At 51.7% G+C, this 12,565-nt stretch overlaps 3 protein-coding genes across 3 annotated transcripts; 2 read left to right on the plus strand and 1 right to left on the minus strand.

The window, feature by feature from the left end:
- Positions 1-56: 56 nt before the first annotated feature.
- J4E90_007705 (uncharacterized protein) lies at positions 57-4,779 on the plus strand (the record flags this gene model as incomplete). The annotated part of the gene is made up of 2 exons (XM_051437238.1): positions 57-2,837; positions 2,887-4,779. 2 exons carry the CDS (start codon positions 57-59, stop codon positions 4,777-4,779), a joined length of 4,674 nt encoding a protein of 1,557 aa, XP_051288984.1.
- Positions 4,780-6,951: 2,172 nt separating this feature from the next.
- Positions 6,952-8,145, plus strand: J4E90_007706 (uncharacterized protein; the record flags this gene model as incomplete). Its single annotated transcript, XM_051437239.1, has 2 exons — positions 6,952-7,339; positions 7,394-8,145. The coding sequence occupies 2 exons, from the start codon at positions 6,952-6,954 to the stop codon at positions 8,143-8,145; spliced, it is 1,140 nt and encodes a 379-aa protein (XP_051288985.1).
- Positions 8,146-11,096: 2,951 nt separating this feature from the next.
- On the minus strand, positions 11,097-12,449 carry J4E90_007707 (uncharacterized protein; the record flags this gene model as incomplete). Its single annotated transcript, XM_051437240.1, has 5 exons — positions 11,097-11,157; positions 11,205-11,261; positions 11,310-11,436; positions 11,498-12,025; positions 12,311-12,449. The coding sequence occupies 5 exons, from the start codon at positions 12,447-12,449 to the stop codon at positions 11,097-11,099; spliced, it is 912 nt and encodes a 303-aa protein (XP_051288986.1).
- Positions 12,450-12,565: the final 116 nt, after the last annotated feature.

The following is a 12,565-nucleotide window of genomic DNA, read 5'->3' on the forward strand; positions in this document are numbered from 1 at the left end:
CAAGACTTAGCGTCAACCTTCTCAAATTTTCGGATGATCCTTGTGTATACTACAGCATGAAATTCGGGCATAAGAAAGACGAGCCGGCCCCACCCGATCTGGTCTTTGATGAAGATGAGGATCTCAGCGAAGTTTGGCCACAAGTTGTGCGACAGTATGAGGATACCACCAAAAGGAAGCTGGATGCAAACACGACGTTCAACAGCTTCCAGCTACAAATTGACGCCGACATAAAAGAGTCGACGACGAAAAGCCATCAGAATGCCAGGATCGTTTTGAACAATATTGGGAACTGTCTTGAACAGTTTGGTTGCATAGTCGCACAAGTGGCGGGCGTGGTCTTCGGGCCTGCTGCGCAATGCTGGAATGCTATCAGTTTCGTCGTTCAAGCAGCTCGGAGCTTCAGCGGCATGATGGACGGGTTCGTTATTCTCATGGAACGCTCATCGGCTTTTATCCGTCGCCTGGTTAATTTCATGAAGCAGAAGATCGGCGAAGGCGGGTCCCACCTACCGCCTGTTCTTCGAAGGCCCGCATACAGCATCCTCTCTCAATTTCTGGGCATTCTTCGTTCTTCATACGAGCTAGCTACCAGCACGAAAGCGCGGTGGAAAACCATGGCTGGAATCGTTCTTTTCAATTCGAATGACATGGTGGCAGAATCGTTGAGAATGATGGAGGATCAAATCCAGGAGTTCACCAGAGCCGAGGTCGATGATATACTGTTGGACGTCAAAGGGCTTGCAAAGCACCTTGTCGCATCTGATAAGGAGAGAGCTCGCTATCATGATGAGATCAACGACCATCTTCATACGGTATACAAAGTCAGCGACCAGATCCTAAGTGTTACTCAGCAGATGAAGACGACTTTGGATGGTCGGGCTAGCAAGGATCAACAGGAAAGCAATCTGGGAAAGATCGCAAAGAATTTGGGTCTGAAGAAGGCTGGAGACTGGGAGACTTGGGATAAGCGACATAGCGAGCTCTGCAAGACGCATGTGCAAGGGACGGGAGAGTGGCTCAGTCGAGACGAACCCGCATTCGTGCAGTGGTCTGACCTGAATCGGCACGACAGAAAAGTTCTCTTCCTGAGAGCTGACTCCGGATTTGGCAAAACTCATCTCTTTAACCACGTCGTTTCTCACCTCGAAAAGAAATGTCGAACTGCGCGTGGACCCAACACGGCATTTCTCGCGTACTATTACTACGGAGACGACAAGGACGACTCCCTCGAACGATGTATTGGATCCATCATCTACCAATTCGCATCTGCAGATGTTGGATATGCTCAAGCCGTAGTAGAAGAATGTGCGCGACAATCAAACATTGCGCGGGCTAAAGATCGATGGAACGAGCTCGTTTTGGGATTGCAGCATGCCATGAAAGGGACATACTTCATATGCGTGGACGGCTTTGATAGTCGTAGCCAACTGGACAGTGTGGAAATCATGATGTCCGCTATCGCAGGCGAAGCTGCGTCTTCAGCTAAGCCAAATGGGGTCTCTCTGCGTCTCTTTGTATCCGGAAACGACGATGCGCTCTCTGAAGTTTCGCGAGGATCCAAAGTCGTCAACACTATTCTTCTTGGGAAACACAGAGTCTCTGCACAACCCACGCAACGAACTGGCACCAGTTCAGTTATCGTTTCGGACTCGCTGCCAAACGCGAGCGATTTGAGAGCTGTCACAAGAGCCAGGATTGAGGAGGTTTGCAAGAACAAACCCGGCCTGAAGGCTATCCTTGATGACTCGAACATCGAGCTTCTGCTCGAAGGCATCCGCGGAAACTACAGGAATCTGGAGGCCAAGATCACAGAGATCAACGCTTGCGACACGAAAGGGAAGGTCCAGGACGTTATCAGTAATACGGGCGCTGACATGAACACCGTCCAAAGAAACAGGATCAAGACTCTGGACGCTCTTCTGAATTCACGTCAGGCTCGGGTGCTCAATAGACTTCTTGTATGGGTTGCAGGATGCATCTACCCACCATCAATCGAGCTGCTCAAGAGCGTTCTCTTCTTTACCATTGGCGAGGAATTTCTCCTCGCCGATCAGATCACTACTACTTACTCCCCTGTGCTCATGATTGACGAGGAGAATAGAGTGAGATTCAAGGACGGACTCAGGGAGATCTTGTCGACGAGCGATTCCTCAGGGACCGAATCTGCACTCTCCCGGTTACGTGACGAAAAGATCAGTGAAGGCGAAGTCAGCCTTTGTCAGCGGTTTATAAAAAATGCATGTGCGACAATGGATTACGACAGATTCGGGTTCGATAATTTCTTTGAAGCCATGGCACAAAAGGTACATATTCACCTCGACGACGAAAACGCCCTGTGTGTTACCATCATCAACTTGTGCGTCGATGCTTTGCTCGACAGTCGGAAAGACAAAAACCTCGAAGTAATGCGCGAGTATGCTTCATTGTGGTTCTATGAGTATATCAAGACCCTGGTCAAGGTGCTCGATGACTTCGAGCCGGAAAGGGGGTTTATGGCCAGTATTGGAAGCAAGCTGATTGAGTTGCTTTACGATTCCAACATGATCGATACATGGTTCACCAAGAAGAATTTGGTATCGATGAAGTACGACTTCCTCTATCAGGACGAGTTCATTGACCCCTTGGTGACGCTGTTGAAGAATTCGCAAGTGGCCAAAGGCTATGCAAAAGACGCAGAGAAGAGTGAGTGGGTCAAGTCTGTAATTTCAGACGCTACGAGCAAATACTCCGTTCTCGAGCGCATCGCAGCGCGGCTAGCTACACTTTGGTTCAGCCGCTCAATTGGAACGGCAGACGAAGATTACCTTTGGATCTCGTGGGGCATTGTAGCTAAGGTAAGTATTTCTGAGCAATGGTAAAGCTTGGCTGACAACAAGAAAACAGATATCCAATCCAGACAGACCTTTTGAAGAATGGAATCCGCCTCCGAACGCAGACGTTGAGGAGTATATCGGCTGGGTAAAGGAGCACAAGAATGTCGACATCGACGGCTCCACCTGGGATTACCGTGTGGGAGCTACATACATCGTCTTCCAGCACTACAAGGAGGCCATTGTTGCATTGGAAAAGGCGGAGCAACACTGTTCGACAAATTGGGGTCTCTTTTACAATCTAGCAAGGGCCCATGAGAACCAAAGAGACCACCGTACGGCACTTGGATACATACAGAACTTCAAATCGCTCAGCGAGATGTTCCTTGAGACGGACGATTCGTACAAGGGGGCCTACTGGGATACGCTCAAGAGGGAAGGAGACTGTTTTCGGGAGTGTCATGACTATGACATGGCCGTGCAATCTTACCAAGAACTTCTGAGCCAGAATGATGGTGAAGCATCCGACATGAGCTGGCTCCACTTGGACGCTCTTTTGGGACTCTTTAAAATCTGGACCGATACTAAGAGCTCCCAAGCTATCGTTGATCTCGTTCGCGGCTGGAACGATGCGACAGCCAAGGGTCGTGGATCGACCTACTGGCTGCGAAGAGCATCACGCGAACATGCCCTCCATACATGCATCATTGTGGCTGCGAAGCAAGTCGGAGCCGCGGAAGAGATTATCTCTCTGTACCAGGAGGCCATCGATTACAAGCCGCTGGATAAACCTGCTGTCGAGGACGAGCCGGAGATGGACATTTCTGCTGAAGCAACCAAACAACTGCAGTACTTCCAAGCCGTCCTCATATTCCATGGAAGCAGGTCCGACAACGATCACCACCGGAGTATACAATGCTGGGAAGACATTGTCCTGCAATCTGACGAAAACCCGACGTCGTATACAACAGCGTGGCATGCGACCCGCAAGCTGGCTCCGACTCTCCTCGACAAGGCAGTTGCCGAACCCTTACCAGATCTTTCCAGCTCTTCCGAGGGTTATATCAGCCGATTAAAGAAGCTCGCCAACTTGAACACCACTGTAATCTGCAACCTCCATCAAGGTTATTTTGATCCTCGTCTCTGTTTAGCCAGGCTATACTGTGTAAAAGAAGACCATACTTCAGCTTCCACTCAGGCGCAAGCTCGGCTATGGAGTGTCTTCGACAAATGGCCTGAAGCCACAGACGATGCCTCACTCAACTTGCGCTTCTCGAACCTTGCCGCCACACTAACTGTCCTCGACAAGGACGCAGATGCTATTGCAGCGTGGCAAGCAATAGGGCCGTACCAACCATTGAACGCTGTGGCTGCGAGCGCAGACCTACCAGGTACTGAGGAGTTTGCGCAGTCAAACACCGAAGGAGCTCACACAGATAGTGCTCCCGTGGCATCTGACAAGAAGTCGGAAGACATTTCAAACGCAGCCACTTCGTCCACGGCTACAACCAAAGCATATGTCTTAGGATACATCTGCGACGGTTATTGCGGGGTTAAATGGACAGACATGGTAGCCGATTGTTGGGCATGTAAGCACTGTCTCTGCGTCCAGCTTTGCCCAGGGTGTTACAAAAAGCTTCTGGACGACGACCTACAGCCTCTCCTTTGTAACAAAGAGCACAAGATGCTATATATACCGCCCTTTGACTGGGAAGCATGGCGCACTATCCCCGCAGACATGATGACCGTAGACAAGAAGCTAGTGCGTCGCAAAGACTGGGTGGACAAGATTCGCAAAGGGTACAACGTGCAACAGGAAGAGATCGATTTCATCAAGATGGAGAAGGCTAGGAGACTAAAGGCTGCCAGCGTCATCGCCGTGCGATGGCGCAACAGGTTGCAGAGGTCAAGGGCCAGCAGGCCGGTAGCAGCGCCTGCGCTTCGTCGGGCCAAGACGGTGAGATAGGTAGCCGGTGCGACACCAGCTTGCGCTCGTTCGATACAAGATAGCACTACCCAAACAGAGAGTAGACTCGCAGCTAATCGATGCAATCAAAGATCAGTTCATGGCATTACCTGGATTACAACACTCATTGCACAGAGCACCGGTGCTCGTTTCTCTTCTTCTCCCTGAATCGCTCCAACTCCTCACGACCTCCCTGTGCCTCCCAGCCCTCCACCCATTTTATAAAGGTTGGGTGGTCAAATCTTCTCGCCTCAGCGAGTGCAGCATCCGGATCCGCGCCTCGGTCGAGTAGAAACCATGTCAGTTCCCGTGCATCCGTGTTTGGTCTGCCGACGCCAACGATGTATTCTAGTGGCGTCCCCATTTCTCCTTGCAACCATTTCGTGTCGCGCGGAAAGTCCAGCTTGTTCACATCCAAGCCCACGGTATCAACTAGATGGCGCACCATCGCCATACGTTGGACGTAACGCGCCCTGCTCCGCTGTTGCCATCCCTCGTCTTTTTCGGGGTCGTCTGACCCATCATGACCCAATGCCGCCATGAGCACCGCCCTATGTAGTGTACAGGGCCCCAAGGGAGCCCTTTTGGCACGTAAAAGCTCAAACGTTGCGATGTCGCCTGTCTCCGCGACCTTTTGCAGTATAGGCCTCTTGTACGGTGGTTCTCCGGGCGTAGCAAGTTTTGCGCCATGCTTTAAGCACCATACGAGCTTTTCGCGGTCATGGATACAAGACCACATGAAGGGACTCTGCCAAGATCGAGGTTCTCCAGCCCAGTTTATGTCCCAGCCATGAGCAAGCAAGAATTCCAGAGTTGCAATTTCAACCTCTTTACCAGATATGTCGATGTGCTTGATGCTGACGCCGTGCTTGATAAGATAGCGAAGAGCTGGTATCGAGTTCTGCTTTATCGCAATGGCTATGACTCGTGCATCGTCGCGTCTCTTCGCGTTGCCTTGGGCGTTAATCCTGACCTGCTCGAATAGCTCTAGTTCGTGATTGTGGATCGCGGTATCAAAAAGAGTCTTCACATCCTCTGCCTGATGCATCCTGGGATTGTGTCTCTGTAGCTGATGCCCTAGACTGGTGAGGCGTCAGGTACAAAAAAAATGGGCAAAAAGAGAACAGGTTGGCAAAAACATACAACAGCGGGGATTCGCTAGTGGTCACCCACCTAACTACTAATCCGCCGGTACAGTGCTTGTATATGGCTGAGCGGACGGGAAGCCTAATTTTCACTGTCCTATGGTCGTATGTACAAGTTGAAGCGTTTGAAATGTAAATAACCGCGTTGCAACGGGCTGAGTTCGACAGAAGGAAGGGTCGCAGAGAAGAACAATGGTCTAGGGTGTGTACTGGCTCGCGCCGGGTTGTGTCGCTGGTTTGGGGTAACTGGTGGCGTACTATTGCGGTGAGGGGCGCTTGAAGAGGGTATACTGCCGTCGTCATTTTGGGGTGTAGGTATGAGAGGGACGGACTAGCTATCGAAGAGAGCGACAGGGCTGACTAGATACTACATGTTAGCATGCATGATGCGAGACATGCCTCTAATGCGTCCAATCATCCCAAGAGCTTTATCGCTGCGAACGTTGCCGTTGCGCAGTCTTGCGCGCCGATGTGGGCTTCCCGACTATGTGAAAGTGCTGGGTAATGGCGTCTTGACAAGAGAAATGCCATCTGAGTATTGTGCAGGCAATGCTCATGGTGATCGCATGGTGTTGTGCTTAAACAGGGAGTGTGTCGTTGAGGAGAAGATCGCACTCGTGGGTGTCCTCGTACGGCGGCGCATGCCCGTGCCGCACGCGACAGGAGACACGTGCAAGACCCTGGAAATGACGATGATCACGTGTCGGCTTCGCGCGTCAATCACGCGTCTCAACTCGCCCCGAGGTCCGCTCTCAAGACGAGCTCCATACGCACACCAAATGTTACAGTCACGCTCCATGCTGCGAAACTAGGTGCTGCTTCGGGATGGAACACTTGACCTGAGCCGATTCAATTATTCGGCCATCCCGGGGTCTGTCGCTCTCGGCCATAAGTATGGCCTTGGACATGGGCGTAGCTGGAACCCCTTCACTCAAGGCATCCCGCCTACATCGCAAGCGCATGTCCAGTATACCATACTAAGCTACCTGACTGCATATTTCACACCGCGCACGAACGAGCCACTACCATGGCCGATCTCTCGAGAGAAGACCTGCCGCCTTCCGATAGCCCCCACCTCGTCATCCGGCACCCTACCGAAGAAGAGTGCACGACGATCTCGATCAATACCTCCATCGAGTGGAAAGACTCGCTTTCACTCGCACAATACTTGAAAGAAGGTCAATGGCTCGCCACGGTCCCTTTAGCCCGCGATGGAGGCATGACAACATGGATCTTGGTTCACCAGGATAAAGCTCCAGGCGAGCGTCAGATCCTATGCTCTTGCGAGAGTTTCTCCAAACGCTCACTCACGAGCGATATGAGCGGCGCTATCAGCGAGAACATTGTGCATGGCGTGGCCAGCGTCTTCTCCCCGAGCGAGTACCGCGGCCGAGGGTATGCGGCGCGCATGATGCGTGAGTTGGCGAGGACCTTGCATACGTGGCAAGCAGAAGGATGTCCATGTGTAGGAAGCACGCTGTATTCCGACATTGGGAAAGAGTTCTATGCGAAACTAGGCTGGCTCCCAAACTCCACCAATTCGCACATCGAGCTGCAACCCTGCGCCATCGCGTGGCCTTCGCCGGCTACACCAATTATCGAGGAAGAGATAGGAGATTTTTGCAAGCGGGACGAAGACTTGGCTCGGTCCCGCATGGCAATACCCACGCAAGAGGCGAAAACTCGTTTTACGATCATCCCAGATCTCGACCATATGCTCTGGCACATATCCAAAGAGGTGTTTGCGACGAAACACCTCTTTGACCGGATACCCAATGCGAAAGGAGCGATAGCTGGCCCGCCCGGCAGCCAAGTCTGGGCACTTTGGACGCATCGATACTACAGTCATCCTGACGCAAGCACGTCACGCAACGTGCTATACATACTTCGGCTAGTGGTTGAGGTCGATGAGACTGCGACAAGGCTATCTTCCGATGCAGCGAAACTGCCTGAGCCTGCCATGTACGAGCAGCAGGCAGTATACCTTCGGGCGGTTTTGCAGGCAGCCCAGGCCGAAGCCAAAGAATGGAAACTCGATGTCGTCAAGCTCTGGGATCCTACACCCTTGGTTCTAGACATGCTGGCTCAAAGTGGTCTAGATTTCGAGGTTGTAGAACGGAAGAACGACAGCATTGCTAGCCTTCTTTGGTACGATGCAGATGGTGGTGTCAGTGACGAGAGGCCAGTGTGGCTGAACAACGAGCACTACGCGTGGCAGTAGGAGTTGGAAGACCCGATGCCGATGACATTCGAGTCTTACGTGTAGTTTCGATCACACTGCACAACACAATTACAGATCCAAACCCCACCAAGGTCGGCGATCTCGCCGTCTCGGCTTTGACGTTATAGGACGAGCCGATAAACAGACAAGCCTGCCAATTTGATTGTTCTGAAGAGTAGGCTGATCTATCTGCGGAATGCGCACTAGACGGGTTACAATGGTCCTTTCTTCAATGTCAATGCACTGTCATCTAAGCTGTTCCATCAACCGGATGTCAAATCGTCTTGTAACGCCAGATCAAGTAGACTGCACGCTAGAGGGATGCATATCGCCCTCAGACCTACGGTGTAGTTCTGTCATAGGTGTACCTCCATTCTCTGTTGACTCGTGCCTTGATTCATTAGCTCTGTCGATTCCGAGAACTGCGGGCTTAGACGTATCGCTCAAATGATGCGCACGGAGGAAGAAATTGGCAATGAACGACAGGCCTGCGGCCACCACGAACTGCAGCTGTCAGCTGATGTGTCAGTGAAGAAACGGAAGATTGCGTACCATAAGCCAGACTGATCTCAAAGAGCGGTAGTATGCATCCTTTACGAGCAATTGCTGAGCATTGGGTAAAGTCGTGATCACCTCAACATTTGCTGACGCCTGGTCACCACTAAACATGTTCGCCAGGTCTTCACCAATCTTCTCTGCAAGGCCATGGCTAGCAGCACCCATCCGATTTTGGAACTAGATATGGGCGTAAGAAGTCAGTGTCTGTCTCACATGCAATTTTTAGATGGGCGTCACGTACGATCACGCCCCCAACAACAACCGCTACAGTCGTCGCCAGCGATCGCATGAAAGTCATAGTCGCTTGTATAACCGCCGTATCCACAACGGTCATTGCAGCTTGCGCAGCGATGAGTGGCGGTTCGATATTCATGCCCACTCCGATGCCTGTGACGACTTGGAAGATGATTAGCTTCGTCAGGCTCTCTCCAACCCGAACGCTAAGGAGAAGACCTGTACCAAGACATAGCAAAACATGTGCAACGTATGTGATCGGAAGATATGTTCCCGTCTTCTGGATATATGCGCCTGTGCCTGCGGCGGACAAAGAGCATGCCACAATGAGCGGTATGAGATGAACGCCAGAGACAAGAGCGTTGGCGCTTAACACGGATTGGGAGTATAGAGGCAAGTAATATGAAAGGCCGATCAGGATGTAGAAGTTACAAGCCCACACGAAGTATGCAGCGACTGTCGAACGCTTTGTGAAAAGACGCAGTGGAATGACGGGATTATTGGCGAACTTCCACTCATTCACGAGGAAGACGGCAATCGTCACGAGTCCAAAGACTATAAGGCATACGACTGTTGCTGAAGACCAGGGGAACGTGACGCTACCAAAATCCAGTCCGAGCAAGATCATCAATGCGGCACCAACGATCAGAATACTCCCCACCCAATCGATAGCCTTCAGACCCGCAAAAACAGGCGTTTGCGGCGAGGGCAGCTTCAAGAAGAAGATTAATACGACCAATACCACTGCTCCGATTGGCAAGTTGATCCAAAAGCACCATCGCCAGCTCGCCTTTGTCGTAAAGCTGCCTCCGATGACTGGGCCGATAGCGCTGCCCACCGCCCACACGAGGGACGTTAAGGCAAGATACAGCCCTCGATCGCGCAGGGAGAATGTGTCGCAAATGATGATGTTGACTGTTGTGCCCATTCCAGATGACCCAAGGCCCTGCAATGCACGGCCCGCAATAAGGGAATGCATGGACGGCGCAAGAGCGCAGAGTAGACTTCCCCCGAGGAATATGGCCAGCGCAATCAAGAGGATGGGCTTGCGACCCCATATGTCTGCTAATGAACCCCAGACTGGCGTACTAGCTGTACTAGCTAGGATGAATGCGCTGCCTATCCAGACATAGCCTGTGGTAGAGTGCAGGCGTTGCACTATGGTAGGTATGGCGGGTGTAATGATCGTGAGGTCGAGGGCGGATAGGAACACGGAGAGACAGAGTGGTAGCATGAGCAATGCGACGGCCGTTGCAGAGAGTTTCTTGGTAGAATTCGCGGAGTATGTAGCGATCGTAGGTGGTAGTGTCGTCGGCACGCTGCCCGGGAGTACGTCGCTTGTTGATGTCTCTGGGTTGCGGGTGGACTTGCTGTTTGCGAGCACCTCTCGAGGTAGATCCTTCGACGCCATCGCTGTCACATTATCGTTGCTATTCAACCTTCGGCATGGCGCTTCGAGAACAGTGCCTGGCGAAAGTACGCTCTCCACGGCCTCTGTCCTACTAAGTCCAGCAACGGGCGTCGGCATGGTCTCCTGATTCGAACGGCCAGTCAGCGCCGCTTCAGTACTCTGGCTGTTACTTTGCAGTGTCGCAGACGATTGTCTTGCGCATTTTCGTCGCAACATTGCTGTTGGCTGTTTAGAATGGGATTGCGATTGTTGCGAATGGCGTTCAACCGACAGCCAGAGCGCAAAGTCGTTTGGGGTGAGGGAGTGGCGCAGCGACATCTCCAAGGCTGGCTCGTTATCGTCAATTATGTGAAAAGGCTGGTGTTTATCTTGCGATGTCGTGCTCAAAATCCGGGGGAAAAAGATACTTTGCGCAAATTGCAGAGTGGTCTGCTTTTTCTTGAAGGTACCCAGGTAAGCCAACGAACTTTCGCGAGATGATTCGGATGTGGCAGGGATTTGGATCATGTGACTTCAAACTCGGCGTCCGTTCTCGATGACCAGTCTCTGAAAGAATAGAATGCGCCTTTGAACCAGTCTCTGTTCAGTGGAGTGTACTATGGTGTTTCTTCTGCCAATTCCCGCAAAGAACGTTCACGGCAATGTCAAGAATTACTAAGTACGCAAGAAAGTATGTGCTCCTCGAAGTTGAACTGACGATGAACTAGACGACATGGAGGATAAACATGGATACAACTACACCAATCGTTCACTCCCCTTGATACCCATCTGGATACTTGTCGAGGAGTCGCTGCATATCTACAACGGCCCTGACAGACGTTAGTGACTATGCGGTATTAGTAGACTGACAACTTACATCTTGCGGAAGTCGCTCTTCTCGGGATATAACGCGGAAGCGCACAAGTGTCCGCTTCTTCGCAGAGTCAGCAGTAAAAGGATGAACGGTAGAAACCTAACTTACATCGCATAGAGCACGTTTCGGTCTTCATAATCGCACTCTGGTGCTGATATAGGGAAGAACTTGTGATACTCCTGCATCCACTCTCGACCGAGCTTGTAACGAGGAGTGGCCATACTACCGACGTCATCTTTACAATCGTAACCACCACATCAGCCTCGATCCAAATATTCTCTTACGCTGTCACTTACACTCGTTGTGGCCCCAAAAGACCGCGGGGTCGAAGTAGACGGGCTCACCGGTAACCGCATTGGTAGCTATGTTGCCACACCAAATGTCGCCGTGAAGCGCAACCGGTCTCAGTTTGCGACGATGCGTGTTGAGAGGCCGAAGCAGTCGCGGAATGACCTTCTCTTTGAGACCAAGCACCAGCCTCTCGACCTCTTCGCTCGGGCCTTGTGATGCTAGCTCTTGGTCGACGAATGACTGGAAGCGCTGGCTATACAGTTCTTCCCATGTCTTTCTCCACTTTATGTCCTGGTACATGCTGCCTTCGTGCGTCATAAAGTCGTATCCGAATTCCCTGGGCGCCTTTGGGTCTACCATGCTGTCGTGATGCAGCTTAGCTAGCATGGCGGAGAATGCGCGGATATCAGGGAGGCCTGCGGTCATCTCCATGAACTCGGCTAGGTAGAAGTGCTTGTGGGGGTCTGACTTGTATGTTCCAAAAGCGATGGGGCAAGGTATGCCTTCTATGATGCGGTGTGCGCAGTCAGCTTCTTTCTGATATTGGTTAGGCAAGAGTACTTGCCAGGTGTATATGTATGCAATGTTTTGCATCCATAGTACTCTCCTCTCAGCATGCTCATGCCAAGTTCGCCACTGGCGGTCTTGAGAAAATATGTTTGCGGACTGCCATCGGCTAGTCGGACATCGATACGCGCGGTCTGCGTCCAGAAACTGGCACCGTGTAGTCTTGCTACAACTTCTCCGCATCTGTGGGGCAGTTCTTATTGATGGTTAGCCTCGACGCCACATTAGACTGCGTTCAAGAGCGGGCTCACTCTCAAGGATGGCTTCGTCCACTTCGATAGCTTGACCCGTTGTCTGCGTCGTTGGCTTAGGTATCCAAACAACTTCTGTCCTGTCTGGGGAATCTGTGGGTAGTGCTTCCTCAGCTTGGTGAGAAAGAGGCGTGAGCATGGTGGCACCAGTTTCCCAAGGCCGTCTGCTAGAAGAAGGGCATCGGGTCAGATTGATCAGGTGTATCAAAGACGTGAAAGCGAATATACTAGACTACAGTCACCAGTCACAGCGTA

This window comes from Alternaria incomplexa (assembly GCF_024043165.1).
Source record: "Alternaria incomplexa strain BMP 0042 chromosome Unknown scaffold_11, whole genome shotgun sequence".
NCBI classification, from domain to species: domain Eukaryota; kingdom Fungi; phylum Ascomycota; class Dothideomycetes; order Pleosporales; family Pleosporaceae; genus Alternaria; species Alternaria incomplexa.